This window comes from Eucalyptus grandis, chromosome 11, assembly GCF_016545825.1.
Source record: "Eucalyptus grandis isolate ANBG69807.140 chromosome 11, ASM1654582v1, whole genome shotgun sequence".
In the NCBI taxonomy this organism is placed as follows: Eukaryota; Viridiplantae; Streptophyta; class Magnoliopsida; order Myrtales; family Myrtaceae; genus Eucalyptus; species Eucalyptus grandis.
This window is the reverse complement of record NC_052622.1, coordinates 3,801,944-3,818,027: the sequence shown is the minus strand read 5'-3', so window position 1 is coordinate 3,818,027 and position 16,084 is coordinate 3,801,944. Positions and strand designations below refer to the sequence as shown.

The 16,084-nt window shown below is 36.4% G+C and overlaps 1 protein-coding gene across 2 annotated transcripts; it reads left to right on the top strand.

Annotated features, from left to right (window-relative positions):
• The first annotated feature begins 10,242 nt into the window (after window positions 1-10,242).
• On the top strand, window positions 10,243-14,126 carry LOC104424498 (zinc finger protein CONSTANS-LIKE 1). Of its 2 annotated transcripts, none has more exons than XM_010036941.3 (4): window positions 10,243-10,580; window positions 12,281-12,793; window positions 13,226-13,324; window positions 13,731-14,126. In XM_010036941.3, the coding sequence occupies exons 1-4, from the start codon at window positions 10,476-10,478 to the stop codon at window positions 13,821-13,823; spliced, it is 810 nt and encodes a 269-aa protein (XP_010035243.1). In that variant the 5' UTR covers window positions 10,243-10,475; the 3' UTR covers window positions 13,824-14,126. The 2 variants fall into 2 exon arrangements, with proteins under 2 accessions (XP_010035243.1, XP_010035242.1); XM_010036940.3 differs by having other exon boundaries at window positions 10,245-10,580; window positions 13,178-13,324.
• The last annotated feature ends 1,958 nt before the right edge of the window (window positions 14,127-16,084 follow it).

Below are 16,084 nucleotides of genomic sequence, written 5' to 3'. Positions count from 1 at the left end.
GATATGTCTCCAATAGCGTGCCAAAGAAAATGAGTACAAATAATTTTCTCAATATTTACATAGGAAATTAGACTTAATAATTTTCTTTGTTGAGATAGTAACTTTTTAAATAGAAAATAATAAATCTAACATGATGTTATCAATCAATAGCTTTAGCTTTAAATGGTGCACGGACATCATTTTATGTGCACTGAATAACAAAATGTAGTTATTGCATGTGATATACGTCTTGTGACATAATTTGTAGGGACAAGCATACTAAATATCCTTAAACTTGTTATAAAAGTATAATTAAATACTGAAACCTTTGAAAAGTGTATTTAAGTCCTCTAACTTGTCAAATTAATGCAATAAGTCTTTTCTATTAACTTTGTTCAATTTGGGAGAAAATGACATCACAAGTGTCATAACGTTTTTATGACACCCAGTTGAATACTATAATTATTTTCAATTACTTGAATATTATAACTTATGTAAGACGCTCATTTGAGTATTGTAATTTTTTTTTTCAAATTATTTGAGTATCAGATAACTTTTCAATCGATCACTTGAATACTATAAATCTTTAAAAACATTCACCACAAATGTTTTTACATTCAAATGAGTGTTGTATAAAAGTTATGACACTTATGATATCTTATCCCTCTAATTTGGCTATTGAAAAATATTGGCGTGATGTTTTTATTTTTTCTCTGTTCTACATGGTGCTAATGTGACTAAAACAATATCATTTTAGTCTAAATCTAATTTTAAATTCAAATTTTACTTAAGTTTTAGGGCAAAGCCACGAAAGACCTTAAACTATGTCTACTATGACATATATATCATAAACTTTTTTTGTGACATAAACAAATCTCAACCTATGTGACACATTTGCTGTTCGTCATAATTCTATTAATAAGGACCATTAGATTTGCTTACATTGATATCATAAAAGCAAACAATGTTCACATGCCACCCATGTGGCTTAAATGAATGAAAAACAACACTGTTTTGACAAAAAAAAAAAAATCATCTAACGAACCTTGATAGATGGTCAATTTGTCATAAAGGTACATGTTTTGGGTTTTTTATTTCATAAGAAAAAGTTGAAGGTAAATGTGACAATGATCATAATTTGGGGTTTTAATGTAAAAAAAATTCAAGGTTAGTATGCCACAATGAGCATTGTTGGGGTTTCCCCCTAAGTTTTATTTAAAAAGAAAGAAAAAGTAAAAAAAAAAAAAAGAATAAAAACATAGGCAAGGACTTAGTTTTACTATTTTTTTTCTTTTTCTTTGTGTTTTCTTAAGTTTGCTTATTTTAAATATAATTTAAATAAAATTTGTATTAAAAATCAGATTTGGACACAAACAACGTGATATTGGCCTTATGTTTCATGTTTTAACAACACCATCACCACGAAGAGAGAGAAAAAAAAAGGGGCAAAGTTAGCATTTTCCATTAGTTAAGTTGGACGAAATTACTAGAAGTACTTGATTACATTAATTTGATAAATTTTATAACATAATTGTACTTTCTGAAATTTTTACAGTTTGATTGTACATTGGCAATGAGTTTTAAGACTTCTAGTAGCTCATCCCTAAGTTTTTTTAATTCACCATGTTGGGCAATATGGACAGGGACTTGACCTCATAGAAAACTGCAGCAATCTCGAAAGTGAAATGTGAGTAATATAGACTTACTTAATGGACCGTCCTTGCTCGTAACTTTATATGTGTACATGTATATTAAGCAAGAAGGAAAAAAAAATCAATTATCCAAATATAATTAGGATCGGTCCAGAAAAATACCCCTAACCTTTTTCCAGGTGGGGCTTAAGTAACGTGATTAGCTACAAATGAGTCATTTGATAAGTGAAATATATTCAACATGCCATGCCACTTGGCATATCAATTTAATAAATAAAATTTTACATATATAGCATTATTTGTCTAGCATAGTCAGCGACTCACTTCTTGACAACCAATATTGACAACAGTGCACCAAATGTACTACCAATCAAATTGCGAGAGTGTCCAAATTGGATTAAAGTTAGAAACTGACAGCTAATCTCGCGTGACTTGGCACATCATACGACATGTCACCTTGCGGATTTGGCCGCACACAGAAATCTCAAGACGATAATAGCGTTGATAGATACGTCTACAAAGCATGCCAAAAAAATGAGTATGAGTAATTTTCTCAATATTTGCAGAGTAAATTAGACCTAATAATGTTCATGATGGAGGTAGCAACTTTTTAAATAGGAAAAAATGAATCTAACAGGATAGTACCGATCAAAAGCTTTATTTTTAGGTGATGTACAAACATTATTTAATGTGAGCTGGATAACAATCTCACGTGATTTCGTGCAGTATAAGTCTCATGACATAATTTTTAAGTTCACCATGTTGTGCAACATGGACACAGGCCATGGAGACAAGCCTGACCTCACAGAGAACTTTATTTGCAGAGATTTTAAAAGAGAAATGTGAATAATATAGATTTATCTTAATGGACCGTTATTGCTCCTAATTTTATATATCACAATAATTTCTCAGTATGTATATATATATTAAGCCAGAAGAAAACAAAAGAGATTTATTATCAAGATGGAGGAATTGGTGTCCCAGCAATAGCATGATGGGTCACATCCACTTATCATCTTCCCCTCCACTGAGCCCATCATAATGTGATTTTACTACTGTTCTTGTCCATACGCGAATTGGTTCGTACGATAAATTTGGAGGAATTGATGTGGACAATTGCTTGAACACGTGATTAAGGTTTCGTTTAGTTTGCAAAAAATATACAATTTAAAAAATAGTTTTTCAAAAATATTTTTGTATCATTTAAAATAATTAATCAATAAAATTATTTTCATTATTAACAGTAACTTATGTATGAATATTTTTGCGCATGCTGAAAATATTATTTTATTCATTTTTTTGTAAACGATACATACGATTATTTTTAAGAAAATAGTTTTTCAAATTATTCTTTTTTTTTTGCGAAACAAACGAAGTATAAATTTCTATTTAAGTGTTTGGAAGATTCAATTTCTCCATCCGACCTTCTTGGATCTCTTTAGATTTTCAGTATGTATGTGGGTGTAATTTCCAATTTTTTCCTTGAGGGATTTCGGTTGGCCTTTTTAAATGCATTTTTTTAGCTAGATATGTAGAAAAATAAAGGAAAAAAAATCATCAAAAACCCCAATCTTTGCCTAGAGTGATAAATTTACCATAACTTTTTATGACATGAAAAACCCAAAACTTTGCTATCCATGACACATTTATCCTAAAATTTTTTTGTGACACAAAAAATCTTGAACTTGTATTTGTGTAACACATTTATGCTAAACTATATGGCATTTTTGTATTTTACTTTTTTAATTTTTTTTCTTTTTCTTCTTCTTCTCTCTTCCCTCTGCCGGCCATGGCGGAGGGAAGCCGGACTCAAGTGAGGGCGACGGTGTCGGGCAAGGGTAGCCCTCGGCTAGGTTAGGTAAAGGCCCCCCTTGCCAGATCCCATCGCCGCGTCGGGTGAGGGGTGCCCTTGCCAGATCCAACCCAGGCAAAGGCCACCCTCGCCAAATCTAGTGAGGGCTTTCCTCGCCTAGGCTGGAGAGGGCAACACCTTAGGTGCCCTCGCCTAAGTCTGACTACCCTCTGTCATGGTTAGCGGAGGGAAGAGAGAAGAAAAAAAGGAAAAAAAAAAGAAAAGAAAAAGGAAAAAGCATAAAAAATAAGATGAAAATGCCATTGATCATAGAGTTTGGGGTAAATGTGTCACGATTATCAAAGTTTGGGATTTTTATGTAAAAAAAAAAAATTAGGGTAAATTTGTCACTTTAAGCAAAGTTTGGGGTTTTTGGTGACTTTTTACCAAAAATAAATGAAATAAAATAGGGCGACTTCTCATATTTTATCGTATCATTTTGATGTACTTATTATTATTATTATTATTATTATTATTATTATTATTATTATTATTATTATTATTATTATTTTTGCAATATGAGCAAAGGTATGAAATGTTGAACCATTATCACTCTAACGAAGGTATGTATTTGCGGAACATCAATACATGGATATCATGTCCTTATCTTCGCCAGAACATACATATTATGTTAGATTCCCTAGTACTGACCGTTCTCATTTTTTCTCTGTTTTCTCTTTTCTGTTTTGCATATTCATTTTGTTTACATTCAAACAACAATGATGTTGCATTGTCATCATTTATAAATATGTCAAAAACCCTATCCTGATAATTCATGACCCCAAGGGCCAGTTATTAAGTTATTTTGAATTCTCTAGTTGCGTTAGGGCCGCTGAATGATATTGATTTCCATAGACAAATACACGGATTTTGGCTTCTTTAGATAAGTAGAAATTTTGATGAACTCTTGTGACTTTTTTTTTTTTTTAAACTATGATGATAAAATCAATTGTAATGTAAATTTCTAACTAATAAATCACTCTATCAACCTCATAAATAAGGGTAAGATGCAAGTCAAAATTCAAGTGTTTGGCTCAAGTATAGATTAATATGGTTCTCAATCAATATATCGATCTTGTGAATTAATTGGTAAATTAATATCGATTTATGTGCACACATCACACATCTGGAACTCGAATAGCAAAACTTTGAGTCCACCCAGCAACTTTAAAAAAGGCTATAATGGAGCTACCAAACATGGAATTAAAGCTAACAAATGCATGTCTTGTGGCATTGTAGTGGCACTAAAATGAAAAGCTTCTTTTGTCAAATGTCAACTTCAACTAGTTAGAAACCACTCTGGAAAACCCTCGTTTTCAAGTTTCATCACTTCATATATGCTCCCATCCCGAAAGAATCCAAAAAGGGTCTTCAAGTTTTGGGCCACACGAGGGATACAAGAGGGTCCCAATTGAAAAACCAAAGGCAATTCCAACTCCAATTCATCATCTCGAAGATAAAACAAAAGGGGCACTACCCGACAATCCTCTCCAGCTGTGTGTTATTTCCTTTTAGGCCCATCTCTTTTGTCATTGTCCATCGCCACCATTCCCAAGTTCACTCCTCCTAACCCTCAAGACAAAGCTCAGGATCGAAAAATTAATGCTCGTTGGCCAACCAAGAAAAAAGAAGGTCAGGGTTTCAATCTCTTCATCTAGTTTGCCACAAACAGACAACAAGAAAACTACCTTCAACTAAAGTCGGGACTACCACGTTGATTCTTCGCTAATAAGGATTAACGGCACATCAATAAATTTTTTTCCGAAAAGATGAAAGTTAACTGGAACTGCAACAAAAGTTTATTTTGTATGAATAGAGATGCGCACAGACATATTTAATTACTGAATTGGGTGAAGTTTGCACGTATAGAATTGCTTTAAGCAATGATAATAAAAGGTTCCATTTTCATGAATATCATATAGAAGAAATATGTGGTAATTTTAATTAGTGGAAATTACATAAATTGATTTTTTCAAACCCAAACTCAAAGTGCATGAACTTTGGCATCGGCCTTTGGCGTTTCCTCACTCGGCCAGCATTCTCCATCGTTCATCTTGTCCTCTCTTTGTGTTCTCTCGCCAAAAATGCATAATATTTGACTATTATCATTATGAATATCACAAAATGAAAAAAAATAATTTGACTGGAAAAAAAGAAGAAGATGGTGCAATGTATTCTATTTAACAACGTCCAATCATGTGGCTCCAACCCTTGGCATATAATTTCCCAATAACCTTGTTGAAACACAAGGCATCTTTTTTGTCTACTTGCCCATTTTTTGTCCGCTAAAGTCAACAAAACGCCAATGTCGTTGTATGGCCGCCAAGCGTCACGATGGCACCGCGACATGCCTACGCATTCTATTGGTCAGAACCATTTCTTCTTGCGGTTGACAAGTGTTGCGCACCTAAAGCCCCCATGGAGCTTGCCCTTTACGATCTCTTTTTCCAAATGTGGGAATTTGAGGTTCAATCGTACTGCCCATGAGTCGCCCCAAAGTGCACGTTTCATCACTCTTCATTACCAAAATTGGAGCATATACTTCTCCTTTTTCTTCCTTTATGGTTGAAATTCGCTCACTTTACAACCCAACTACAAGTTATTCCCATCAACTTTCTTTCAAACTGAAAGGCTATGCCACGCCAATGATCATTGCATCCTACCTCATAGAAAGAGAACTTCTTGGAACTTTCCCTCTTGAGAATCTCTCCTGCCATTTGCCAATCAAAAATAGGTTGTAGAAGAGCTTTACTTCAAAATGGATAAACAGTAATTGAAGTTAGTAATTTTCTCCGCCTTGAGTTTGCATCACTCATTATGAACAAATGTTACTAGGATATATTATCTAATGCAATATGATAGCCCGATACTCTTTTTTTCTTTAAACTAAATTACATTAACCATTGAAGGTGTAGAGAGGGTTTCTTAATGATTGTTCATTGATTTATTGCCTCTTATTTCAGAGATAGATTTGCTCATTCTAAGGGTAAATCAAAAGGCTGAATTTACCTCACAAGATCTTGGCTTATGAAAAACAAAAAAGTCAATGGATGGTTAAGGTTCCAAGTATGATTATATGACTCTTTTGAAGGTTGTCCATGACATTTTTGGTGAAAAAAATTCGAAGCGCGTTGATTCCTCCTTCCAATGGTGATACAGTCAATTCCGTTAGCGGATCGATCTTATGCCCTTCCTCGACTTGACGAGTTAAATTTGAGACGGACAAAAGTAGGCTCGACACTTTTCAAGAAACGTTTTTTAAAATGCCAATTTGCAGCATGGTGGGAACAGGCCTTTCCACATTGGAAGAGAATTTGAATATTTTTTTTATCAAATTGGAAGAAAGAATCTTAAATGGGTATACATCTACACAGCTCATAAAATTCATTTTTTTTTTTAAATTTCTTTCTGTTTCCTTTCTTTTTGTATTATCAAGGGGGAGAAAACAATGGTCGATGATGACGGTTTTCGCTTCATTCCGTGATCGAATTTTTTAGCTTTGTGTTGAAGCCTTGGAAAAAGAAAACCCAGCACATCAAAAGCAGATTTCCAAGCCATATAGGCCACGAAAATAAATTCTGTATTTTCACAAAAATAATTTCGTTAGACTTATTTCACTAGTCAACTGAAATTTATAATTAGTAAATCTAACTCTTCTGGTATTTCACCTTCGTAGAAATTAATAGTACGAGAATGACTGTTCGAAATTACAACCAAAGTAAAAGGAAAATAAAATAGAGCTATTCTATATCAAATAAGTAGCCTCTCTTTCTATTTTTGCTTTCTCCATTTTTTTCACTCCTTTTCTCGACCACTTTCACCAAGGGATAGGCCAGTTTTGTCCTATTTCTTTAATCTTTTCAAAGTGCGGTATTATTTCATCCTTGATTAACGCTAAAAGTATCGGCTTAAGCATGCGTATCCCTTTGGAATTCAAGCCCTAATTATTCAATTTTAGAAGTAGGTGTGCTGTCAGCAGTTGCAAAGCAACTAGCAGATTTTGATAGTCTATTATGGGCTGAACAGGTTTTCTTTAAATGACCCTTTCTTCCACTGAGGACGATACATTTTGCACAAGAAGGTTCGATGCTACTACCGCCAAATATGGTCCTTGGAGACCAATTATTGATTGGAGAACATGATTAGGGTTTTGTTGTCAGTGGCATAACAATAGCATGGTGGCTTATTCACATGGCCTCTTGGAATTGTGGGTATATAGTTAATAAAACTTTATTTCGTGCACAAACAGCGAAAATAGCACTAATAGGATTACGATAGTGACTGCCAACGTGGGTATATGTCAAATCAAATATTGATAAAGAGCGTCGGTACACAAATTAACTTACTTCGCTTCTTAATATTGACTGGCTTTGCATACTGATTTTCCTTTTTCTTTTGGGCGAAGAGATTATTTAAATGATTAAAATCCGCCGCGTTTCAATGAGATACATTTTGTGCTCGACTATGACATTTTCATCGAGCAAATTCGCAAGTCACGTTGCTCATCTTATAAGAGAAGCCTTGCCCGAAACACAACTCGGCAATTTGCGTTTATCTCGAGATTAATTCGGGCATACTGTTTCGACATTTCGGTATTGCGTGAATAAAGAAAACCATGATGTCAAGGTCGTGATGAAAGGGTAGCTTGGAGGTGCTGAACAGCTGCAGAAGTTATATACCCCCCGAAATGTTTCCACGAGGTCTACTCGTTGCATGATGTGTGCGAATCGTATGCGCTTGCTTTAACGAAAAGACCTAATGCACGCTGCTGAATAAGTCTTTGAATTCATGTCGTCTATCTTTAATCAACAGCGACTCCTTTGGCAATTTCCACCATTGGTGGGTCCAACGCAACTTTTTGACGGAATGTCTTGCACACTTCTGAGTTTACATGGCTATAATGCTCGAGGCTTTCGTAAACTAATTCCTTATGAAGACGAAGTAGTCATCCCGCCAAAGGTGTTGCCAACATTTAAAATAAAATTAAAAAAAAAAAGGAAGAGAATTGAGTGATCTTGAAGATAGTTTCAAGGAATCACGATCGATTTCATCATAAAGAAGAACAAAAATGCACGCTTTTAAATAGAAGAGATCTGTGGTCTTTTGTTGTTAAATTTTCAAAGATAAAAATCAGCGTGAGATAAATTCAGCCGGTGTAACAAAACTTTTCACCACACATGTCCCCAGTTTCCCGAATGTGTAAAATATTGATGACCTAAATCTTTTGGAAAAGAATAAAATAAAATTAATTGATTATCCCATCTATGTATTGAAAAGCACATGCCATGCAAAAAGTAGATATGTTATACACTAATTAAGGAGAATGGAAATTGAGAAATGTAAAAGTGGATCCAATCAATACAGCTTTTGACGTCCTAGATGGTTGACGAACGAATATAATTACTAGATTGCTACCTTAATTATCTCAGTGGTTGGATGTCAAACTAAACAAATGGCACTCAATTATGTCATGACAGGTACATATATATAATATATACATATATATTTTCGCATTCGCAAGGTGGCGCCTGGCCCATCATGGTCATTTTTTGCATTTAACGAATAGAGAGAGAGATACTAGATAATATTTTTCTCATGCTTTTGAAGCTATCCAGAAGCTGCTAGGCTCAAATTTCCGAACCGAAAATTTTACTTGAAGACTGTTGGATATAGACCCTCTATTTCCCCAATTATCGAGTCTCAATTCTTGTTAGGTGTTTTAAGCTCGTACATATGATGCAAATAATAACATAATAATACTCAATACTCATTGACTATGCTACTCATTCACGCAGTTTTGTTTTTTACTCTCATATTAGGTCAGTGATCAAGATATTATCGAGCAATTTTGGGTTCGGAATTATTTGCATGATTCGATTGACATAATCAATGAAAGTCTGAGCTTTTATAATCAATCTTTCAAAAGGCATCACACCCATCTTCTAATTTATTGTCATTTGGACTTTTGATTAGGTGAATTCACATGCCGTGCATGTAGTTTAATTGTATCGAATTTGAGATGAGCAACGGGTCAAACGTGAAAATATAACTTACATTTCTTTAATTTGCAAATTTTTCTTCGAATCCGATGGATTACAAACACAATAATGAATGATTTGGAATTTTTTTTTCCAAAAATAACTACTTCTCTTTCTTATAAAAAATAATTGAAAAAAAAAAGAAAATATTTTCATCATTCATAAAAAAATTTAAATATAAATTATTATGGATAACAAAAATATTTTTCATTAATTACTTAATTTACATTATACATAGTAGAAAAATTGACACGACTTGGGGGGTATTTTACCCATTTTAAACGGAAAACGACAAAGTTCATAATGACCGGAATCTCGTTTATTAGGCGCACGGAGTGACCGTCCCTCCGTTTGCACGCCAAGCGAAAGGCGCGTGGCCCCCCCCACCTCCCCAGCCTCTGGCGTCCGACGACGACTGATGCTGAGCAGGCGAGCATTGTCCCCGCCCCTGGACACGTCCCCCGTGTTTTCGTCCATATTCATTCAACACCTCCTGCAATTCGCAGTTCAATAATCCAGAAAAAAACTACCCATTTTCCTCCCAAATCGAAAGATGAAAGGAAAATTAAGTTGTAGAAAGATGGGATTTTCAGCAAAAGACACAGCAGGAACACGACGAGGGAAGGGAAGAGAGAGAGAGAGAGAGAGATGGGGTCCCTTTACATCATTTGTCCTTGTCACATAAAAAAAAAAAAAACCCACCCCCTCAATTCGCATCGCATCATTAGGAAAGGTGTCTCTTTTCTGCACCTCTCTCTCTATATAAGCGGCCCTTCTCGTCCTTGGAGTCTTTTTATTCAACACCCTTCAGGACAGCAAGCGATCGGGTGCGGCGGTGTCTGCCCGTCTGGCTCTGTCCTGGTCTTTCGGAGAATCGAGGCTCTGTTTCTGGGAAGAGCTGGGCTTTTTCGTGTGGGGGGAGCTTCTGGGGGGTTTCTCTTGGCTTTTCAAGAAATGTATGCAGAGACAGGACTGATGTTCCCTTGCTTCCAGAACTTGTCTCAGGAAGTTCAGCAGCTTGAGGAGTTTTGGAAACCCCACAAGTCAAATGCCTCTGTGGTACTCTCTGTCTCTCCGTGTCCCTTTCTGTCTGTCTGTCTCTAATCAGTTGATTCAGTTCACTGCTTCTTCTCCATCTGTGCATGCATATACATACTTCATGATGACTACACTGCTCTGTCGTTGGCCTGTGTGAATTCACATCATATTGCTGGTTTTCTGGTACTTGTTCTTCTTGCCTCTGCTGATATCATCTGTGTGTTTGCTGAAAGTAACTTTTTCGATTCGTTTTTTTCTTATAGAAATTTTGTGAATGAGGCGTAAAACTTTATGCTCGTGACGAGTCATTGATCATTGATTTACCTTATCAGATTTGGTTTGAGGAAGAACTGAAATCGGGTGTTCTCTTGCCTATCTGATCGTTTCTTCACAGTCTTGAACTTTGATCAATTTGCTTGTAATATGAAAATGTCAAGAAAAATGTTGTAATGCAGCGGCTGCTTTGTGTTCTTGTTCATGAGGGTATTTGAATTATCATCATCGAAAACTTCTCTTTACCTTTTCTAGAAAAAAGGTTATTTACGAAAGAACGTTAGTGGAAACAACTGTACTTTCACTTTACATGCTGGACCTTAAAAGGATAAGAAACAGAGGACATAGATGGGAAAAAATCTTGGTATCCCATTTCCGTGTTCGATAAGCTTGTTTCCATTTGCTTCGAAGTTTCTATGTGCGTTCGAACCCAATTGGCAGGTTCTCCGGCTTTCTAAGAGACTTCGTGAGGACACAGCAAAAAAAAAAGGAAGAGCACGTACTTAGAGAACAAATAAAATAGAAAGTAATGGTTTTCTGGGAAAAAGCAAAAGCTTACTTCCCACTTGATTGTTTATATCCTGTGAGATTATTATTTTTAAACGCCATATGTAGAAAGAAAGATAAAGGAAAGCTGATAGTCTTTGAATGTGTTGCAATGGGTCTCTGCTTTTGCCTAAAGTGGAATGCTCTTTCCGGTGAGCGAACTATATCTGGTACTTGGATTTTGACAAAAACCGCATGCTCTGTTTCCTGCCACGTGGTGTTTTTGGCTATTTTTTGCGAATGGATACGTTTTGGAGATTCATCAATTAGCTTTTGGATCAGTTCCTTCCACTACCGGCTCCTTTCCAAAACATTAAGCTATATATGGATGAGCACAGAATTAAATAAAGGGACTGATGAAACACGCAGAAGTTTTCTTGTATTTATTTCTCTTGAAGCTACGGAATCATCTGATGGCAAAATAATATGGAAGTGTGAATTGTTCCCTTTATCGTGTGAAGCTTTAAGGCTGCGATTTTAGCAAAAAAGAGTCAAGAGATTTTCAGAGTTGTAGTTGTCTTTCATCTTGAAAGGCTAATGAAAACTTGGTATAAATGGATGATACCGGGCCAGGTTTTGATCATGATGATTAGCATAGGATCTCCATAAGTATTGCCATCGTATGTTGCAGCTTGATCATCAAAGATCCAAAATGTTGTTGATGTCCGTTTTCGATGCTTTACAGTCCTGCTCTATTGTGCATGAGTAAGATTTCTTAAGTAGTAGCTACCCTTGAACTATTATCTGCCAAAATTTATATCACGTTCTGCACATACTAGAGAAGTTCATTTCTGTTGTAACCATTTTGACTCATGGCTTGTCTTGTATTTCTATCATGTCCATGTCTTTGAATTTCCTAATCCTATTTTAGTTTCTTTTTTCTAATTTCTTTTCCATTGAAGGGCAACCTAATTCAGGCCACCGCCATATCAGAATATGACCTTGGTGCAGAAGGGGATCTTTTCAAAGCTCCAGAGCCTATAATAGAAGAACCGCAGCTGGTTGTGGGCCTGGATCCGATGACAGCAGCCATTTCGATGATGTCCAGTGGGGAAGATGTCATGTTGCCTCAAGGACTGAAGGTTGCAGATTTTATGTCGCTTCAGAATGACCCACTGTTCAGCGAGGTCTTCTATGATTGTAAGAAGGATCTCCTGGAGAAAGCAGGGATTAACGCGCCACTAGCTGGAACTTTCGATGAAAAGATACCTCCTGTGAGGATAGATGAAAACGAATCCCTAAAGGATGAGTTGTCTTTTGATGAGCCATTTCAGAAAAGTGTGAGCTCAGGAAGCCTGACCTCGATGGACTGGATGCATGGGGCTGCAGCAAAGCCGAGTTTCCTGGATTTTTCAGGACTTGATTATGGAGCTGTTTACGGGATGAGGAGGGCATTCAGTGAAGGAGACATAAAGGTCAAAGTCATTCACCTTGCATGATGTTCTCAATTTAGCTGTGCGCGTCATCAGTTAGTTTTTGTTTTTCAGCTTCTCTACTGCACTTGATTTTGGGCTCAATATCTCAGATTGAAATTGTTTGAGTTTATCTCAACTCTATTATTGTGTATACATCCTTTTTTGGCCTGAAAATCATATGTCTTGTCTCTGTTGTATGTCTATTGCTGTTTCACTAGTCATTTCTGATTGCCTGTGCCTGAACAAGACACCAAATTTTGGCGATTATCTTCATTTGAGATTGATTGGCTATGTGACAAAGTCTATGGACTGAGAAACTTTTAGATGTTTCTGGTTATCTCCACAGGATAGGGCTGGGTCATTGATACTGAGTTTTTATGGCAGACTCTTGATAATGGTAATGTGAGCCTTATCTATTCTCCACTTGAGCAGCCGATCATTGTCAGCAACTGCACCAGCGAAGAGCGCCGGGAGAAGCTCTCAAGATACAGAAACAAGAAAACAAAGAGGAACTTTGGGAGGAAGATCAAGGTATATTGATTAACCAAATTTCTGACATGGCTTTTTATGTTGCATGTGATGTTGGTTTAAGTGTGGTGCTTCTTTTTTACCTCGAACATCATGGTGCTACATAATTCGTTGCCGTGTATTTATATGAAAAACTAAGGACATTGTCTGTTACAATGTCGAGATCCAAGTCCTATCCATCACTGCCTTACTAATGATCCCTCCAGCAGAGAAATTTTTGTACATTACGTAGAATCATATGAGAAGTTACTTCAGAAGTTAAGGGAATGCCCACAAAAGAAAGAATGAACTCCCTAACATTTTGTAGAGATGTTTTATTCACATTTCTTATTTTCATCGTTTATCCTCATTTCCTTCAAGAAGCGTGCCTTGGCTTCCCCAGTAAATTATTGAATTGTGTTGTTCTCAGTATGCATGCAGGAAGGCGCTTGCGGACAGCCAACCCAGGATTCGTGGAAGATTTGCAAGGACTGAGGAAGGTGATGCTCCCAAGAGACAGTAAATTTCGGGCATTGAGTACCAATAATGAGGCTGCAATAGCCGTTCCAGAGGAATACCAGAGAGAGTTTAGCCTCACAAAGAGAGCCAGGGAAGTCGATGAAGAAGGGTCATCGAAGTTAGGACTCGGTAAACGGAATCCCCAACTCCTGCAAACTAGTTGATCCTCTAGAGCCACCGTAGTAACACTCCTATATAGACCAGAAGCTGCCGGCAAGATCTGTACATAGGTTTGTTGAACAATAAAGGGTGGTCGAGAAAGAGATGTAGATGCTCGTATTCGCATATATATAATTTCGTTCATGTATCGGGTGCATCGATGCTGCCACTACTTGGTGAGTTCTTCCATCACTAAAGCACTGACATCTTTCTCTCTAAACGGCCCTGAAATATTCCTGCGGACATTCTACCTAATGCATGGGATTCTCTCATGTGCCACCTCCATTAACAATTTGAATCAAAGAATGATGGATGCGGCTGTGGTTTCGAATCCCATTCACACAAAGACGACGCTAAAATGCAAAATAATAAGCAGTTGAACTCTCAAAATCATACATATTCGGGCACTAAAAATTTCCAACGCAGAGAATCGAGAGAGTTTCTCAGTTCCTTGATAGGGTCGATTTCGTTTGTAGATACAAAACAGCTTTACAATCACTTTGCTTGTGCATTAGGAGTTTTGTGCAGCACCATCCTTCCATTTCATAACTCATATTATCACAATAACGGTAGAAGCAGCAGAGGTTCATCGTTTCCCATTATGCATATTTCCTCAAATGCTCAAGCAAACCTAAACAAAGGATCAAAGGTAGCGTATGGCATTGATGTTGTAATAAAACTAATGTACAAATTACTTGAATTTCGAGAGTTATTAATGATGAATATATATTTAAAAAAACAACTTTGCAGTCAAGTTTCTTGGGCGTTCTGCCCCCCCAAAAAAAATAAAAAAAAATCTGATCAAATGAAAATAAATAAGGTTCTTTTTGGGCCAGAAAACCAAGAACTTACATTTGTGCAATTTCAGAACAAAGGGAGTTCTCATAGGGCCGGGAGAGGGTAGCTGATGCAATTTCGTGGCAAGCTCTTTGTTCTTTGGGCTTTGACCACCTAATCTACAACTATATTGGGCTCTCCTTAACATGGGCCAGTTTAAAATGAGGAAAAGCCCAAATAGGAGATTGGGCTCTGGTGTAAATCGCAGTAATCTCCCAAGTGATCTACGCTGAGTTCAAGAGGCAGCAACACATCAATTCTTGATTTTCTGAAGCTATAGGATTGTGTTCACAAACTTCTTCTATATGATTTTTTTTTTGTCGAATTATTTTTATGATTGAAATTTCTGCTTTTTTTACCAAAGAAAAAAAAAGTAAAAAATTGTACAATTTATGCCGAGATTATTTGCGGTACAAGAACTTAGATTTCAAAATTCTCATTTGACCAGAACAAAACTGTCAAAAACAATACAAAAAAAATTGAGTATCACATGAAACCTTATCCCATAGTCAATCATCACATTACCATCATGACCAGGACGAACTATCCAACTTCTGCAAACTCAATGAGCATCCGCATCTCCAACATACTAGGAATCTTAATTCATGGCTAAGCAACCTCAAGTCGACCGAGCTCGGCAGCATGATGCCTCAAAATAGGAGCCAAAAACTTTGCAATGCGTGGCTTGCGATCCCTTTTGCATCTGAGGGTGCTGTTAGCCGCTTCAAGTTCACACGCTCCGATGTCAAAGAGCTTTAGGGACTTAGAGTTCAGGTTCAGCAAGCATTCAGATTCAATTTTGAATAACAATAATTTCTCCTTTTTCTCACTCTCATGATTAATGAGCATAATTGCAACTTAAAGACACACTGCATCATAATTCAGATAATGACTGGGAAGCCCCGTTTTACTCTTCAAAATTGTTGAGTTTTAGAGGCGCAGCTCTAGTACCACATGTAGAGTACAAATGGATACTCAATTACAATAAACACTCTCTTATTATTATAAGAAAGATACTCTCAACACCACTCACCACTAAAGCAAGAGCGAAGCAAACACTTGGTGTGAGTATTTTGAGAAATTCTCCTAGTGTCGACAAGAATGTCTCCTACACGTGGAGTCCAAAAATAAAGGAGTGTGATCGTACGTGAGTGGTGTGAGTGTTCTTATGATAAAAGTAAGAGAGTTTTTATTTAAGTTGGGGTATCCGCTCAAAACTCGACAAGCATTAGAGATGGCAAATAGAGGACTTATAATGAAGAATAGCAA

Bases quoted from the DNA above. Each gene is read 5' to 3' on its own strand.
- LOC104424498 (XM_010036940.3), top strand. From the start codon at position 10,476: ATGTATGCAGAGACAGGACTGATGTTCCCTTGCTTCCAGAACTTGTCT. The intron at 10,581-12,280 runs GTACTCTCTGTC...TTTCCATTGAAG, and splicing joins ACAAGTCAAATGCCTCTGTG to GGCAACCTAATTCAGGCCAC. The intron at 13,325-13,730 runs GTATATTGATTA...TGTTGTTCTCAG, and splicing joins ACTTTGGGAGGAAGATCAAG to TATGCATGCAGGAAGGCGCT.